Source organism: Passer domesticus, chromosome 8, assembly GCF_036417665.1.
Source record: "Passer domesticus isolate bPasDom1 chromosome 8, bPasDom1.hap1, whole genome shotgun sequence".
In the NCBI taxonomy this organism is placed as follows: Eukaryota; Metazoa; Chordata; class Aves; order Passeriformes; family Passeridae; genus Passer; species Passer domesticus.
In genome coordinates this window covers 32,106,022-32,123,310 of record NC_087481.1, presented here as the reverse complement: position 1 = coordinate 32,123,310, position 17,289 = coordinate 32,106,022, and the positions used below count along the sequence as shown (strand labels likewise).

Here is a 17,289-nt window from a genome sequence, read left to right as displayed (position 1 = left end):
AATTACTCCTTAGACCCTTTAATCTGTAGCATATTTGATTCATTGAAAAATACATCTTTGAAAGAACAAATGCTGTACCAACATTACCTCCCATTACTCTGAAGACTGAATGCTGGTACATTATCCTGCAGATAAAGAAGCTGCCATCTCTATTTTGACATCCTATGACAAAACCAGTTAGACAAAGTTTTTACTTTAAGGCATTGCAAAAGGCGGAAAATAAAACTCATGAACTTCAGATGTTCTCAAGTTAAAGATCTGGAAAATAATTAGATTTCTATTTGGTACTATTTTAGTACATTTTGCCCCAGTATGCAGGCAGGTCCCACGCAGAAGATTTCTGTGAAGTCCTACACACTTGCTGCTCATCTGCATCACCTCCATTTAACACAAACACAGAGGATTTTAGGCAAGAGGTATGTGAACAGCACTGCACTTCCCATTCCTGTCAGATTCATATCCTCCCATTCACCCAGCAACTATTGTGCAACTGTCCAGAGATCTGTTGACTCGGCAGAGGCTGAACAGTTTCTGCAGCAGTTTGGGGTAAGAAAATAACCCCAGCTCTCACCTATTTAGCTGCACTTCCAAGGTCTACATAAAGCATTACAGCATAACATATAAACCCAAGAAAAAAAGAAAAATAGGCTTTTTTTTTTTTTTTTCAATTTCTGGTGCAATGAGGAAGGGAAACATAAATGCCCATACAGGCAATTCAAAGGCAAACAACTTGCTTCAATTTTTACTCGGAATTTACCTCAATCAATTCTTTAAGCAAAGGGACTTTGCTTTACCTGTCAAGTGCTTAATATGGTATGGATCACAACTTAAATGAAATTTTCTGAAACAACTGTAATTCCATCTGCAGTTTATTTCAAAAGCAATTTGTATTCCCAGAGGACAATTTACCACAGAAAGGAACTGGTCATCTGTACAGATCAACTTTCCTCCTGAGTGTGTTGTCTAACAGAGGCTCCAACTCTGCACTGGAGGCAAGCCCAGGGTTACCCTGAATTTGAAGGGCTCAGGCAGACAAGGGCACAGCTACCCAGAGCCCTGGCAGGATCCCTGACTTGCAGCTTCTCTGCTCCTTCTCATCTGCTGTGGTCAGCTGGCAAGAAGGCTGGGAAGTGAGCTGGGAATAGCTATTCCAGTTCCTGAGGGAATTCAGCACCAGTACATCCAGGGAATGTTTTAGCCCAAATAGCTAGTACTTCAAATAATAATAAATGGATTAAAGCAGGAAGTATTTGATTCTTGGCTTAGATCCCTTTTCTCAATCAAACTTTTAAATCTGACACAGAAAATTACTCCACCTGCTACTACAAATTGCTAACACACACCTTGAAACAGTAGATTGCTTTAGGAAGGAACAATACAGTGTTCATTATTGTTCTTATCTATAATAAAAATAATCTGTTAAATTTTATATACATTTTAAAAGCAGCTTACAAGAAATTAAATCAAGTTGTCTCCCTGAGTTATACTTCACAGATTTTAAATGGAAACTGATACCTGTCATGTACACACAGTTGAAAATGACCTTGCTGCAAAGTCCATGAATAATACAGACAGTTCCTACCACACAGGTATTGAGTTTTCTCCATTTATCTCTGTCTTCAGATGTAGTCCTAAGACCTAAACTTCGTATGAAATTAATGAAGTTAGTGAAACTCCTGCTTGTGAAGGCAAAAAGTTATCTTTTAATCCACCCCAGCGATTTTGTTTTTACCAATGCTACTCAATGTGAATTTTCTGATGGCACCCCACATGGCACATGAAAGAAAAGAAGATATAATTCCTCTTCTAGTATTGTAACTACCACTTTCATGCCTGCTAGAACTCATTCTGAAGCATGCCATTTTTAATTTCCTCTGGCAAACTGGTTTTGATTCAACTGCTCAGTGCTTAGCACATAAGAATTCTGGAATGGGGGACACAGACTCCTGACTCCAGAAAGGACTTGAATCAAACAGAAATTCGGCACAGACCTGCTGAGTTTGGTAAACTGCACACATTATTTCAGCCATAAAAACGTGCCAAATAAAACTCCCTAGTTATCTTATCTCCTACAATGTTTAAAGGCTAGGAAATTGAACATGCTGATTTAGTTATTCTCAGCATTCAACGCAGAGCTTGTTAAACATTTTGCTGAATTCCAGTCTTGTTTAGCAAGGAGGGTAGGTATGGTGCAGCCATTGCTTCAAATACAGCTGTGTGAGTGAGCCTCTGGAGAGATCCACGTGGTTCCCACATTGTCCTGTCCCATGCCCAGCCCCAAATACATCCACAAACGTGTGCTACAAACAGGCTGATACTGCAAGCAGCTGATAATTGAGTGTGCTCAGAAACCAGAGAGAACACAGCTGAAAGCAGGACAGGAGCTAAGCACATTAACCTTAACATCCAATTCTACATGCTTGAGCAAACTGGCTAATCACATTCTTCATTTAACCTCTGTTTCTGCAATGATATTCCAACCTACAGAACAAGGTGGAAATAATTACCTGATAAGGACTAATTGCCACAATACCTCTCATCACCTTCCTTCCTATGCATTTACAAAATTTAAGAACTTGTACAGAAAGTGAGCTCTAGCTAATGAGAATGTGCAGATGACTGAAATCAAGTAGTAGGTAAAAGCTGATACAGGCACCGAGAACACTGCAGTGCTGTGAACTGGAAATTAACACCAAAACAGAAGTTTTCCATAAACCACCTATACTATGGACTGAAAACCAAATCAGTAAGCTTATTTCTGAAGCCCTGTGTGAACATCCAAACAACAAACTGGCCTAAGAACCAGCTCCTTTCTTGATTTTTCCCCCCATATCATTATCAAGCATTTTTGTTCTCTAGACTACAATTATAAACCATCTTCATTACAGATAAAAAACCAGCCCAATTAGTGGTCCTTAAGAGAACTTCTTCAGATTCTCAGGACAGAGAGCAACATTAAAAATAGAGCATCAATTGCCTGAAGAGTTTATTTGAGTTAAAGAATCTGTGACTAATCTCCCTGCTGACAAATACACACACAAGTTAAAATTACTTTCCCACAACCCATAGTGGTTAGAGAGATTCCCACAGTGATGGAACAACTTCCTGGTTATTCCTGGCTTAGGGGCATTGGTCTCCCACAAGTTTAAGAAGAAAAAAATGCCCACTGTATTTTCCAATTAGCAGCCCAAACCGACAGAAAATGAACAGGCCACTTAAGTATTCTAAAATAAAATTAGTTCAATAGCACAGCACACTATCTCTTATGCTCTTACATGACCAGACCTTATATAGTTTAAAGCAATATTCTCAAGAGACGGTGCCTGAGCTACATTTAAAAAACGGACTTGAATGGACCAAGAGGCAGCAAAATGAAAAAGAGTCGAGCAGACAGAGCAGACAAATGTCAAGGGCTGTTCCAACCTCAGAGATCTAACGGTTCTATGAACGCAGCCACGTTCACACCTTTACTGGAGGCCTCTGTCCCCCCTCGGCAGGGCAGTCCCTATACACACATGGCAAAGCTGGCTTCTCCCAGGGCTCCTTTCCCCGGGAGCGCAGAGCACGGTGCGTGAGCGCGCCCTCACTGCCACTGTCCTTGCGCCAAGAGAGGCCTGGTTTTTCACGCGGCAGGAGGGCGGCCCGTGAAGGCCGCTAGCCCCGGGCTGCCGCAGCTCAGCCGGCGGGCGCAGGGCGCGGCGGGGCAAGCAGCGGGCACCGGGCAGCGGCCGCGCTCCCGGCGGGGCGGGCAGCGGGCCCGGCCCCACGGAAAAGGAAGGGGAAGGGGCGGCGCGGCGGGCGCGCACTGCGCAGACGCGGCCCGGCCCGGCCCGCCCGCCCGCCGCGCCCCCTCCCCTCCGCGAATCCCGCCGGGGGCGGCGCGGGGCGCGGGGCGCAGGCGCGCTCGGAAGGCGCGGACCGCTCCCGCCCCCCGCGCGCCGCGGGCGCGCCGCCCCCCCCGCAGCCCGCGTTTAAAGGCGGCGGCGGCGGCGCCCGGCCCCCGGCCCCTCCTGTGACAGCGGCAGCACCGCTCCGATCCTCGCTTCTGGCGGCCGCCGCCATGTACCGCTACTTCGGGGAGCTGCTGGCGTCCCGCCTGGCCGCCGGCTCGGTGCTGGCGGGCTCGGAGCCGGGCGGGCCGGCGGCGGCAGCGGCCGGGGGGGCAGCGGTGGCGGCGGCGTGGGGCGGCGGCCGGTGTCCGCGGCGGCACTACTGCGAGGCGGCGAAGAAAGAGGACGACCCCAACTTCTTCAAGATGGTGGAGGGGTTCTTCGATCGCGGCGCCAGCATCGTGGAGGACAAGCTGGTGGAGGGGCTGCGCACCCGCGAGGGCATGGAGGAGCGGCGCCACCGCGTCCGCGGCATCCTCCGCATCATCAAGCCCTGCAACCATGTGCTCAGCGTTTCCTTCCCCATCAAGCGCGACAATGGCGAGTGGGAGGTGATCGAGGGCTACCGGGCGCAGCACAGCCAGCACCGCACGCCCTGCAAGGGAGGTGAGCCCCGCCGCCCGCCGGGCCCGCGGAGGGCCGGGCCGCCCCGCCCCGCCGTGCCCCCGACCAGCCCCCCTGCCCGCCCGGCCAGCGAGGGCAGGCGGCTGCCCGCCGTGCCAGCCGCGGTATCCGATAGCCGAGGGAAGGCAGGCGCAGGGCGGTTCCTCCCGCGCTCCGCTGTCCCGGCCCCCGGTGACCCCCGGGCCAGCCCCGGGGCCGGGTGTCACGGCCGCCGGTCGGGCCTCCGCCGCCGGGCTGGCCGTGGGCATGGCGGGGAGATCCCCGCCTGGTTTTAACCTGATGTGACTCAGACCCCGATAGTGTTTGTAGGGAAAGGGGGGAGCACCGTGCTAGAAGTGTCTGCTCCAGTCGAGAGCTGGAGGAGCCACTGTCCCTTTGCACCCAGCCGGCTGTGTTCGCGAAAAGCTGGTGCTCACGCAGAAAACATCCGTAGAGAAAAATAACAAGTTTTAATAACAAGTTAACTGTGGTTCCAGTTACCGCCTGGATACATAGTTAGACAAAAGTGATTTTTCTGGAAGTGGCTAGATCTAGATAGGTGAGACCAGCGACCTGCTCAGGGACGGAGGGGGTGAACCCCACAGGAGCTGAGCAGAGCTGGGCTCTCATGGGATCGGCCGTGATCTCAGAGGAATCAGACTCCCTTTTAGTCTGGGATAGATGGCATTTCCTTGAAAAACAAATACAGATGTCCTTCAGCATAACTTACTCAAGAGCTCTGATCTTTGTGGACATGTGAGTATTGGAAACCATTTCAGGTCTGTGACCCAAACCAGAGCTTCTGTAGTCTGTAAACACATTTATAAGGTATCTAACTTCAAGACTAGATTAGGAAGGGTGTTGTCAGGTAAATGTGTTTGTGACAATCAGTTCAGCTTGTATATATATGACATGAGGATTTCTCTCTGCAGCACAAACCGTGTGTCCTGTTAATGTGATTCCTAACATTCCAAAATCAAATATCTAGTGAGTGTCCTGTAACATGCTAAATTCTTACCCAAAAGAGGCTAACTCAACTTGTGGTTGTTTACTTGAAGCAAGAATTACCATGAGACTCCAGCCAGCATGGGTGTGGCTGAAGTTTACTCTGTGTGAATCTGCTGTTCTATACCATTGCTATAATTTCTTTTAAAATACCGATGGATATCATACTGCTGTTGTATTACTGCTTCAGCTGAGTTACTCTTTGCTGCTGCTTACAAAAAGTCCTTTGCTGTACAGTCTGTGTTACTTTTAAGATCCTGCTTGCATAACAAAATGCAGTCCAGTGGCAAATGAAGTAATAAAATAATATTAATATAGGATAGCTTCTGATATTTCACATTAGTACTGCTCATAAGTGAAGGAACTAATGTTTACACAACAATTAATTATAAAATGCATTGTACATGAACCAACCCCACCAGCTGGGTGATTGGACACTGTCCATTCTGATACCTACATTTCTAAATCCTCACTAGAATTTCTTGATTTTGGTGGTATTTGTTATGCCTGTCTGCACTCACACTGAAGCAAACACTGGAGTGCTTACAGGCAATTGAAAATGACAGCTCAAGAAAGTAGGAAGTCTCAGTAGTTTGTCCTTTTCTTCTTGTGTTGCTCCCCACCCCCTCTGAATTTAGGGAAGGAATTGCAAATGATATTTTCTTTCCCTTCTTCAGCACAGAGAATCATTAATGGGTTTCACCTTCTACTGCTGTCTAGGAACTTGCTCACTATCAGGTGACAGAGCTGAATTGGTAGTAAATTTAAATGGGGTGCATGATAAGCAAAGATCAATTGCTTGAAACCTGCTATGAAAAAGGAGTGAGGAAGTAGAACATTTCTACTTTAATGACAGAGGAGTGGTAGAGATATTTCTGCATTTATAGTGCATTTGATCCACCTGAAATGCAACAACAACTTGAGCTTTTGTCCAAAAGGGATTTTTGAACTAGAATCCTAGTACAATCCACAGGGATAAAAGCAAAAGTCCAATGAAACCCAACTCCAAACTTCATATAACAGAATGAAATGGGGAAACTTGCTGAAGTGAGTGCCCCACACACTTCCCCAGAGTCCAAAGCAAGTAATTCTCACCATCAAGAAACAGCAAGGGACATAAGAGCCCCTTCTAAAAGAAGGGGTGAGTTGGCAAGTGGAAGGCTTGCAAAGACATTAGGAGGAACACACTTAGCACATCTTTTCATATGCAAAATTGTGACCTTTAACTTGGTGCTTCCTGAAAAGTAAAATTCGGTAAAGCAAGGTTACCCGTTCTGCTTTTTTTTTTTTTTTTTTGGTGTGTGTGTATTGTGTGTATTTGGTACTAAGAAAGAAATGGTGTTTAGTTACTGCTAGGTGATTGTAAGTGGGGATGCTTTGTCCTGTCTATTATTCTTTCAAGGAGCATTGTGCTTTAAAATCTCATCTTTTATATTTCTTGATGTTTACATAAACTGAAGGATAAGAGATGCTGGTTAGAGAATATCAAATACTATCTATTCTGTATGCAGATTACATGAATGATCAAAGTACACTTTAAGATTCAAGTAGGAAATGTAGGAGTACAAAAGTTTTTAGGTCTTTTAAAGGCTGTCCTCCTTTAATTGTTCCTAATTTTTTCAGTACATTCATACCAAAATGCTTCATTAGCGGTTGTATGTTACTTCTGTATGTTTATAAGGGCATTTAGAGATTTAACCATGAACTAATGAAGAATTTATAGCGTAAATCAAATTTTGAAATCTTGATTTAAATCCCCTAAACTTGGAGGCAGCTGAATTACTCAAAGAAAAAGAGTCTAAATAAACATTTTAATTATATGCACTTCAGCAGCACCTTCTTATGTCTAGTAAATATTTCTAGTTAACAGTATAACGTTTAGATGATGTTCCTTCTGTCAGAGGTATCTGCAATTTCTTTGCCTGCTCATTCTCTGCTGGAGTGAAACCTCAGTCCCTGTTGAGTGGTCCAGCCCAAATGTGAAAACTGCCAGACTCTAAGTGCAAGGTTTATCTTTATAAATCTCACATGTGCATGCAAATGATACCTGCAGGTATGAACCAGCAGTTCCTTGACTAGTAGCCCTTCCATACCGCCTCTGTGCTGGCTTCTTTTGCTGCAAAGTAGAAATACCTCAGTAGAGTGAATGCCATGAAAATACATGCCAAGAAAATGCCATGACTCCTTTGGGAATACACGTCCTGAGTGGATGGATGACTGTAGCCTGATACAGCTGCATGAGGGCAAATCCAAGATCAGCCTTACATTTTTTGTATAGGCAAACTTCTACACCTTGGTGAGAAACTCAACTGTCATATTTCTGTTCAAGAAGTACATAGCCCTTAATACCCTAATTCTAACAATCAAAAGCACTGTTAATAAAAATAGGAAGTTATTTAAAGGCTTTTCCTACTTTACTCTCTTCCCTCAAAGCACATGTAAGAACACAAGTCAGCTTGGTTGTGTTGGATGTAGCTGTCATTACATAGCAGTGCAAGTGATTCTTCATTGGGTGAAGAAAAGTGCTTTTCTGGAAAAGAAGCATGAGGTACTGAAACATGCTTTCTTTTCAGTTTACAACTTTTGGTGGTTTTCCACCTTATTGAGAGAACCCAGAAACAACACTTCTTGTTGAATCTTGTGGTGCTCACCTGTTTAATTGTTGTAGGAGTTAACCTTTAATTCTGCTTTGGGGGTTGCAAACTTTTACAAGTTGAGAGAAGGTGGTGATTCTTTTTCTTAACAGTGCTTCTTTGCTGTACTTTAGGAATCTTTACAGAACTGTCATAAATATCTCCATTTAAGTGGTATGTCTTACAGTATGTCCAGCATCCAAATCCAGGTTTTAAGGACTCCATTTTCTGCAATGTAACTGTTTACTAGAAAGGAAAAATGAGTTAGATGCCACCTCATCCCACTGAAAATATGGAATAAGCAGCTTTCTTGTGTGTTGGAACTCAGGTTGCTTATGCTCCAAATGTGGTATTTATACAACTGGACTGATGCTGCCTGGTAGGTGGAGTAATGCTGTGGGTCACATCACTCTTTCCTATGCTGATGTGGTGACTTGCATGCCAGTGGCCAGTACTAACAGGAAACCACAGCTGCTCTTGTTCACTGCACTCACAGCTGCCTAAAGAAGTAAAACAAGCCAAATAGGGTACAGGAAATGAAATGTCTGAATACAGATGACTTTGTTGGAAAGTACTCTGGCACTTGCTACTTAATAAATTCTTCTAAATAATTTCATCAGGTTCTGTGAAAGGTGTAGAACTGGTTAAGCTACTTTTTATGTGGTTGCTGATGGCTAACTATCATTAATTGGTCAGTTTCAGAAAACAAAATGAACTTACTGAAGTTTTACCTGCTTAGTAGTATGGACATGATTCTGTGTTTGTTAGGCAGCATTTACTATGGGAATGATGCTGTTAAGTGGTTTCAAAACTTTTTCAAGCTTTTCCATGTTAACCAACTGTCCAACAGGTCTGTTATAAATGAAACCAAATGAATCAGACCTGGAAAAAGCCTAACTTGTTTGTGCTCACCCAAATTGCTGTAACCAAGTCCCAGCTGCTTCCTCAGTTCAGAAAGTCGTTAAAACCATCCTTAGTTCTGGACTAGATTTAGTAGAACTTTCATTTACAGAGGAATTTGGAAAGCTTTGTCAAACATTACTTCTGAGTTCACTCTTTTATGTGAAGACAAATGAGTCTTACTTTATTTGTTCAGTTGACTTGGAGGTGAATGAATTTGATTTCCTGTGTGGTGCTGCCTTGGCTGGTTAGTGGACAGAGCTATTCTGCACTACAAAACTTTCCTATTGTCTGGTCTTGGCTGCATTTATTCTGCCTGTCAGGATTTATCCTTCTCACTTGGCTCATGAGTTCATATTAATGAGTTTCTTACTGCATAAGGTGACTTTTATTCATGCCAGCCTTGCTGCAGTTTTCCAGTTGCAGAGGTCCAAGGCTGGCACTGATCTCAGTGCCCAGTCACAAAATTCTCTCTATTGCAGACATTATTGTGGTTAAAACAGTGTACATAACTGATGATGGAAACCTTACTTGCAAAAGAAAAATCTGTACATGCAGGACTTGGACATGTGTTGTCTCAACATTATTTATTCCTTTTTAAGAGAGTAAGGAGTAGTGCTATAAGGTATCTTGGAACCTGCAGAGCTTTTTATCTTGCGGTTGAATTAGTGGCTTTGATTTTTTTAAATCATGCATGGGTGAAAGTTAAGAGCTTTTGCTTTTGGCCTGGGGTCTTTCGAGTAAGACATGGAAATGTACCCTATGGACCATGCAACAGATGGAACTATAACAGGGACCATCTGTAACCTGAAATAAAGCGTGGAAACTGATCTAACTCCAAAGGAGAGGGAGAGGTTTTCTGGGGGAAAAGGGTAATTAGCCTAATTGTGATAACACTTGCAGTGTTACAGCTAAAGTTTGTATAAACATTCATAGAATCATTAAGACTGGAGAATACCTCTAAGATTGGAGTAGAACCTTTGACCAATTTTCATATTGTAACTTATCTAACTTCACAATTAGTGCAACAGTGGAGATACATTTAAATTGCAAATGAAAAAATAAGGAAAGGAATGTATGTCTTGTCTTTTACTGTCTTTTAATATGCTACTTATAATGTGAACCATATCAGGTTTTTGTTTCTACCTTTGATATTCTTATAAGAGGCTATGCCTTGCTTTTGGCTGTGAATCTTTTTAGTCTCAGCTTTTTCATATAATCAGCTCATACCATTGCTGCGGTAGCCAGCTTTGTCCTTGATCTTAAATAGTTGTTTTCCCTTGCTACTGTTGGCTCTTTGTCTATTTATAGAGAGATCATACTTCTCTCAGCATTGGGCTTTCTGCATAAACACGTGTTGGGGAGAGGAATCTCCTGTGTGATAGCCTCCCTCCTGTTCTCTGGGTGACCCTAGCAAACACTTTCTTGTTGCATGAATTGCAACAGCTCCATCTTGTCAGAAATTAGACTCTTAGGAAGAGCATGGAATTTGCCTGCCTTATGTCAGCATCGTGGTGCCTTCTTGTTTTGTGGCTCTGCACACATCCCCCTGCACATGGTAATAATAATATCTGTGTGGAAGCAGTTTACTGTATCTCCCTGTTTCTGTCCGTGTTACTACAGTGTTGAGTGCACTTTAATGAGTGATCTAATCCTTTAGGTGGGGCTGAGGTAGTTCTGTAGGTGAGAGACTTTACTTCATAGCCAGATTCCAAGTGCATAAATTCATGCCCTATGTGTTTGCCTTGTAGTCACTAGATTTGCTGTATTCACATTTAAAGCACCAAGTCTTATCAATGCACCAGAGGCAGTTTGAATAGTTTGGTAGAGTTTTTGAATAGAGAAAATATTTGGCTTTTCTCAGCATGGATTGAAATAAATGTATATGTTCAAGCATATTTCAAGTGCAGCTTATTAAAAACACAGTAAGTGGTGTACTGCCTGGCTGATCATTTTATACATACTGGTGCTTAAAGCAGAACTGTGGCATGTCTCTATAGGGGAATGTCTGTCCTGCCCCAGCTTTGTAGCTGGCTAGTGCTGTGTAGGGAGAGATAAATATTTTTATCTCCTCTCTTGGCAGTTAGTGAATTGAATTTAGGAATTAGTGGTTCTTGTTGCTGATTGGTGTACAGTGTTCTTGTTTCCCAGTACTGAATTACTCATCTTGCTTTGTTAGGTTTATCTGGAATTTCTTTGTCTTCAATAATTATAAATTGGTCACTGAGCTGTTTACCACATTTTCCAAATGCTTAAATAAGGCTCAGCAGTTTCCTTCATGGGAAGGTTGGATTGTTTTTCTGAGTCTAGAAAAATGTGTGTGTTCTGAAAGAGTTTAAGAATTGCTTGGATGATATGTCCCTACTGAGTTAGGTGTCAGTGAATACTAAGTTTGATGGTAGTACAATCACAACTGCAGTTGTTTACTAACGTAACATGAAAATATACATAATCCAGAGTTAAAACATTAAGGAACTAAGGTACTGCAGTACGACTGATTTATGGATTTTGCAGAATCTATAGGTGAGCATCTACACTGAAGCTCCTTCAGACTTAGACTCAAGCCTTTGGACAGGGTCAGGCAAGCTGCTAACCCACAGAGCTGCTGCAGAATCCAGTCTTGCTAACTGGGAGATTAACATGCCTGCAGTCAGTCCTAGGAACTTCCAGAGGAGATGATGACATCTGTGTTGCCAAATGCTGTATGGTAGTGTAGGATAGCTGCTGCTCTGGAAGGTTTCTTTTGATGAGCAAGCACTTTGCAAATAGAGGTGAGCAGAACAAATGCTCCATATTGACAGGAATTGTCATCTGTAAAGGACCCAAATTAGTTCCAAAGTTCACAAGAACATGACAACCAGAAGAAAACACTGAAGTCAAAGCAGGACAAAACCCTTGGTTAGATATTAATAATTTAGGCTGAGATGCAAATGTGTTTCAGGTTCTGGGGAACTTGAGAGACTTACCAAGATTTACAAGATATTTAGAGCATGAGGAGTAGTTTACCAAGTGTTTTGCTTTGAACTGTTGCCATGGCAACTGTTGAGGGTTTTTTTGAGACTTTGACTACCTCGTGCTCCTTAGTAGCAAGGACACATGTAGGGACTACCATTTAGGATCACTGCACAAGAAGCTCAGAAAATAGTGACATGAACTTCCCTAAATAGATTCGTAGGCGTACTAGAAAGGCAGTAGTCATCCTTGAAAAGGATGCCTACTGTACACCACATTTCCTAAGGAAGCATAATAAACACGCCTAACATCACAGAACATGCTGAAGTCTGTACAACGTAAAATCTAGTAGGATGTATAACCAATTTTCTTGGAAATCAAGGTCTTTGTTATGTGTATGTTAGTACACCCCTTGCTACAAAATGATAAAATGATTAAAATTATAACTAACTGCTGTTACTATAGAATCCAAAGTAGCCTTGCTGATAAAGACTACTTTCATGTGAAGAAGTAACTGAGTGAAGTATAATATCTCCATAATACAGATCATAAAAAAGTTCTAAAAGCATAGACAGTGTTGTGTAGCGATAAAGCCTTCTCTTTATACTGACCAATACTAAAAAATTAAATGAAAACTTATTTCCTCATTTAGAAGCCTCTGTGCATAGAAAAACAAAGTTACTCTTAGCATACTGTTTAACTTCTTGGGGCGTGGTAAGGAAAGAGAATTCTCAACTGGAACAAGAATTCATATGTTTTCCAATGAAACGTATTTTCCATGGCTGTGAGTCATACTGTAACTTGAGGCTTTCTTCAAACTATTTTTTATAGTTTGCTGTAAAAGACACAAGTTTCCAGAGACTTACTGAGACTTGCCAGAGCTTAAAAAAATTGTAATCTTGCTACCTAACAGTGACTTTGTTTGCTTTTATGTGGTGAGAACCTTAAAAAAAAGCCAAAAAACCAAACCCAGTATTCTGTGTATATGGTCCATTTTTAGACTTAGGCTATTGAATGCATAGTAACACTGCCAAAAGATTCCACACAAATGTGTGGCAATACTCCTGCCAAATTAGGAAGCTGTCAAACTAAATTTCAATGATGTCCAAATAGAATAGAAATTAAATGAGTGTTTTATCTTTGTGCATCTGCTTGCAGATGGAATGTACAGCATTCTCAGATGCCTGCTTCTCATCAGTCTTAACAGCTTAGCACAAATAACTTCCCTGTCAAAAGGTGGCCCTCCTGTAGAGTAATTACAATTCCTGGAAAACAGAATCTGGCTGAATTGTGAAAAGGAATGAAATGTTAGTGCATCTTAAATGTTATGTGCTTCTGCCAGGGAAGGGAAGAATTCATCACACCTGTCAGAGAACTTGGGTTCACATTCTGAACTTCACCTAATGAAAGATTTTACCAAATGTACTAGAGAAGAGTGACCAGTAAAGTCAGCACAACTCTCAGAACTGACTAGAGTTCCACTAACTAAGATAAAGCCAGCAGTCAAGTTGTTTTAACTACAACTGTTTAAAAGCCTGGAAAGGGAGTTAAACCTTATTCAGAAGTACAAAGTTGTCCAGAAAAGAACAGTTTTGACCTCAAGTCCAAAAGTTTCCTGTGTTCTGGTATGTGTACATGGCTGACAGATAGGCATCTCAGTTGAAAGCCTGTCAGTATTTTGTTAGTTTTGGGGCTTTTTCCCTATTTATCTTCATATGAAAACTTAACATTTATTACGTCAAAGTTTGTGATAATCCTTGACTGGAATACAAGGAACCAGAGATCTAACTGTTCTACATGCACTGGAGTAAATATGTGCAGCAGCACTTCCAGTTAAAGTGCTGCTTGTTTACCTCTTCAGAGCCTATCTTCTGTAGGATTTGCAGAAGAGGATTCCCTCTCTTTTTGAATTTTGCTTCTCTCTTTAAAGTGTTCAAGATAACTCTCCCAAAGTATTTAGTTTCCCTGCTGCTTTTCATATACCAATAAACAACATTTTGTGTGCCTGCAGGAGTACATTTGTAGCAAAACTGCTTTGTATACACAGCTTGGAAGTTTGAATAGGTATATGGGTTGAATAAATACACAGTGATCTAGTTCAGCTGGGGGGTGGAGGGGCAGAGTTCACTTTTGGCCAACACAGGCTGACTCCAAACTTGGCTGGCTTGAGCAATACTCAGATGAGACCTGTCCCCAGAATACCTGCTCAACCAAGAGGGAATGGTTCCCTCAGGCAGGACAGTCAGTGCCGTGGGTAGAGCTCATTCTTGCTCAGAGCTTGACAGAAGGATAACTGCTCCTCTGAAGGATCAGAGTAAGACATTAAAAAACCCCCAACACATTCATGTTCTATCTTTGGTCTTTTGGGCTCTGATAAGTTCTACTTAAATTTTGAATATTACTTCCCATGAGAATGTTATTGAAAGCTGAGACATTAACTCCTTGCAGGGAAGTCAGAAACTACTTAGTTTGCTTTTGGAGACCACCCTTCCCCCATATACACAATAAATTTAAATTCTGTTCTGCAGAGGCATGGTACTTTCTTTTACTGATTGAACTCACATAAGAAAGCAGCACTTGGCCCTCAGCTTTATTTGAGCAGCACTTAGTTCCTTTGAAACTGGGATTGTTTCCAGAGCATTCAGGAATGGCTTTCATAGCAGCACAGTCCTTTAGTTTGGATAATGTATGCTGGTCTTTTTTCACTCCTGAGAACCTGAATATGGTCTTCTCTTTACTTAATAGGAAATTTGTGGTGCCATGTTCTGGCATCTAAAGGACACTCTGTGCCTGCTACAAACCACCGGCAACTTGGCAGAACCTACAGCCAAAGATTTGGGGAGTGAGGATGGGAATAATAAATTATTCATGGCTCTGTTCTATGCTTGGTTAAGTAGAAGCTTGGATAGAAACAAACATAGCTGTAGGACCCTTTTGGTTGGGCCATATGACTTTGGGCACATATTGATCTTAAACATCATATTTAAGCTTCTCTAGTTCTCTGTATCTGCTCTGTCAGTTTGGTTAAAAATTTCCTACTCTGTAGTTACCTTCAGATACGTCAATCTTAACTTTGAATTCAATAAATTTATTGAATTTTTCCATTTTTCAGAAGACTGGTAAGTGTTAGGCAGGTGAAAGATCTCCTTACCATTTTTTTACTCAGCTTTGAATGCTGTGCTCACCCATTGTGCATCTGAGCTGCTGCCAGCACACAACAAACTGAATTTGCATTTGTACCATGTGTCAGCACACACTTGCAGCCCTGCTGAGTGACTTGGAGCAGGGAATGCAGGTGTGGGCTGGCTTCCTTGTGGATGTGGGATGGGTGGTCTTGTCTCACAAGTTCACTGGTGTAGGACAATTCCCTCAAAATGTTTTGAAAAAATTCAAACTAGCAGAGTGGTTTGTTGCTTTTTGTTTTGTGGCTGTGCCTGGCAGTCAGGGCCTTAAAGCCAAGGCTTAGAACTTCACAGGAGCTTGTATTACTCTATCAAAAAGATCTTAATTATAACCTGTACTGATAAGTTATGTTCAGGAGCAAAGTTAATCTTGTATATACAATGAATGAAGTCCAAAGCTAAAGGTCTTGGGAACGCTGAAGAGCTTTATCAGCCTCTTGAAAACTCTGGTCTTAGCTACCTGTCAGCTTGATTCATCTTCATCACAAGGAATATTCACTCTTTTTCCCTAAGGCTGAGTGCTGCCATTAAGCTACTTCATAGAAAATTACTGAAGTAGTGAATTTCTGCTACATAAAAGGTAGACATTTAAGTAGGGGAACAGAGTCTTGTTCTTTACCTCTTAGAATAAATAAGTTGATAAACAACCTACTTGCATGTTAAAGATTGTTGGTGTCGAATTACCCTTTCCAATTTATAAACACTTATGAAGGTGTTTAGTGAATTCCTGTTTTTTCTCTTGTGCCTTTTGCAGGTATTCGTTACAGTATGGACGTTAGTGTGGATGAAGTGAAAGCCTTAGCATCTCTCATGACCTACAAATGTGCTGTGGTTGGTAAGTGTTCATTTTTCAAGTAAGATTTCAATCTTCCGTTTCAATCAGTACTGATGTAATTACATAGAAAAAACCAAACATGTAAAAGATTAAAATTAATTTCAAACACTAATTTCTAACTTAAATCTGTAGCAAGGTGGGATAAATCCATAGTGACCAAAATAATAATACGTCTTCCCTCTCCTGTCACTGAAAATACTTTAATAAGGTTGCATTTTCATTTGAAAAGTCCAAATTCTGCTAACTACCCTCTCCCATAGAAAGTACTACATCTTGAACTCAAATTCAAGTATGACAAACTTGGATTAGTAGGGGACTAATTTTAGGGGGAACAGATGGAGGCTGTAAAGGATTCAGGCAGGGGAGCTGTGGAGAGCAAAGGATGAAATTCCTTTATGAGTTATAAAGAAGTATAACTTGTACATAGCTACTAAATAGTAGAGGAGTTTGGAGAGAATCTGCATATTATGTGTAAGAAAAGAAAATACTTTCCTAATGTAGATATATGTGCTTAGAAATCCCAAAGTAAATTTTTTGAGCTAAACCAGTAAAATATATAAGGTAAAACTTATATATTTCTACAAGTGTCAAGTACAACAGATATTTAAGCACAGAAAATTTAAATAGTGAACTTTTGACTTGTAAAGACCATTTTCAAAGTGCCTTGAAAGATCTCCCATTTTTATGAGAATACCTAGATCAGATTATAACTTACACTTCAGAGGCCATAAATGCAGCAAAACCAAAATCACCACTAAAATCAAAGATATAATTACACATCTTTCTCATGTGTTCTGCCTTTATTGTTGAAAAAGTAAAATGATTTTCCTTTGCATTCTTGTAGATGTGCCATTTGGTGGGGCAAAGGCTGGTGTCAAGATCAATCCCAAGAACTACACAGTAAGCCAAATCATAGATAAAAATTTGGGTATCTGCAATACTGAAGCCAGCCAGTTAAAAAAGCTCTTCTAAGGGCATTATTGACCACTTAAAACCTCCTGCCACTTCTGCCTCTGTAAAGGCTGAATGTAGCCTGTGCATGCAATAAGTAGGAAAAGAATTTTTAAAAGGTCTGTGTTTCAGAGGTGGAATACTTCAATTACTTAATTGATTATATTTTTTCCTGAAAATCAGGAGACTACAAATAATAGATATTGGAACCTGGAAATTTTTTAAAGTTGATACTGTTAATAAAAGCTTAAATTAAGTTACTCTTCAAAAAAAAAGTTAATGTTTTTGTTTATTTTGATTAATAGTTTTATGCTCCATTAAACCATTCTATGCAGTGT

At 41.6% G+C, this 17,289-nt stretch overlaps 2 protein-coding genes across 35 annotated transcripts in view; one reads left to right on the top strand and one right to left on the bottom strand.

Moving 5' to 3' along the window:
* Positions 1-3,782, bottom strand: part of SHLD2 (shieldin complex subunit 2) — a 29,076-nt gene extending 25,294 nt beyond the window's left edge. For 14 of the 34 annotated variants that reach the window (XM_064430151.1, XM_064430148.1, XM_064430169.1 and 11 more), the window contains exons 1-2: positions 1,516-3,367; positions 88-162 (exon numbers count right to left, since the gene is read on the bottom strand). The gene's annotated coding sequence lies outside the window, so the exon portion shown is untranslated. Of the gene's footprint in view, positions 1-87; positions 163-1,515; positions 3,374-3,423; positions 3,445-3,465 lie in introns of those variants that run through there. The other 20 variants (XM_064430161.1, XM_064430159.1, XM_064430178.1 and 17 more) reach the window with 10 other exon arrangements.
* Positions 3,783-3,973: 191 nt separating this feature from the next.
* The window catches only part of GLUD1 (glutamate dehydrogenase 1), a 28,749-nt gene continuing 15,433 nt past the window's right edge, over positions 3,974-17,289 (top strand). The window contains exons 1-3 of the mRNA XM_064430187.1: positions 3,974-4,496; positions 15,920-16,000; positions 16,845-16,900. Coding sequence (XP_064286257.1) covers positions 4,061-4,496; positions 15,920-16,000; positions 16,845-16,900 — 573 coding nt within the window. The 5' untranslated portion in view covers positions 3,974-4,060. The remainder of the gene's footprint in view (positions 4,497-15,919; positions 16,001-16,844; positions 16,901-17,289) is intronic.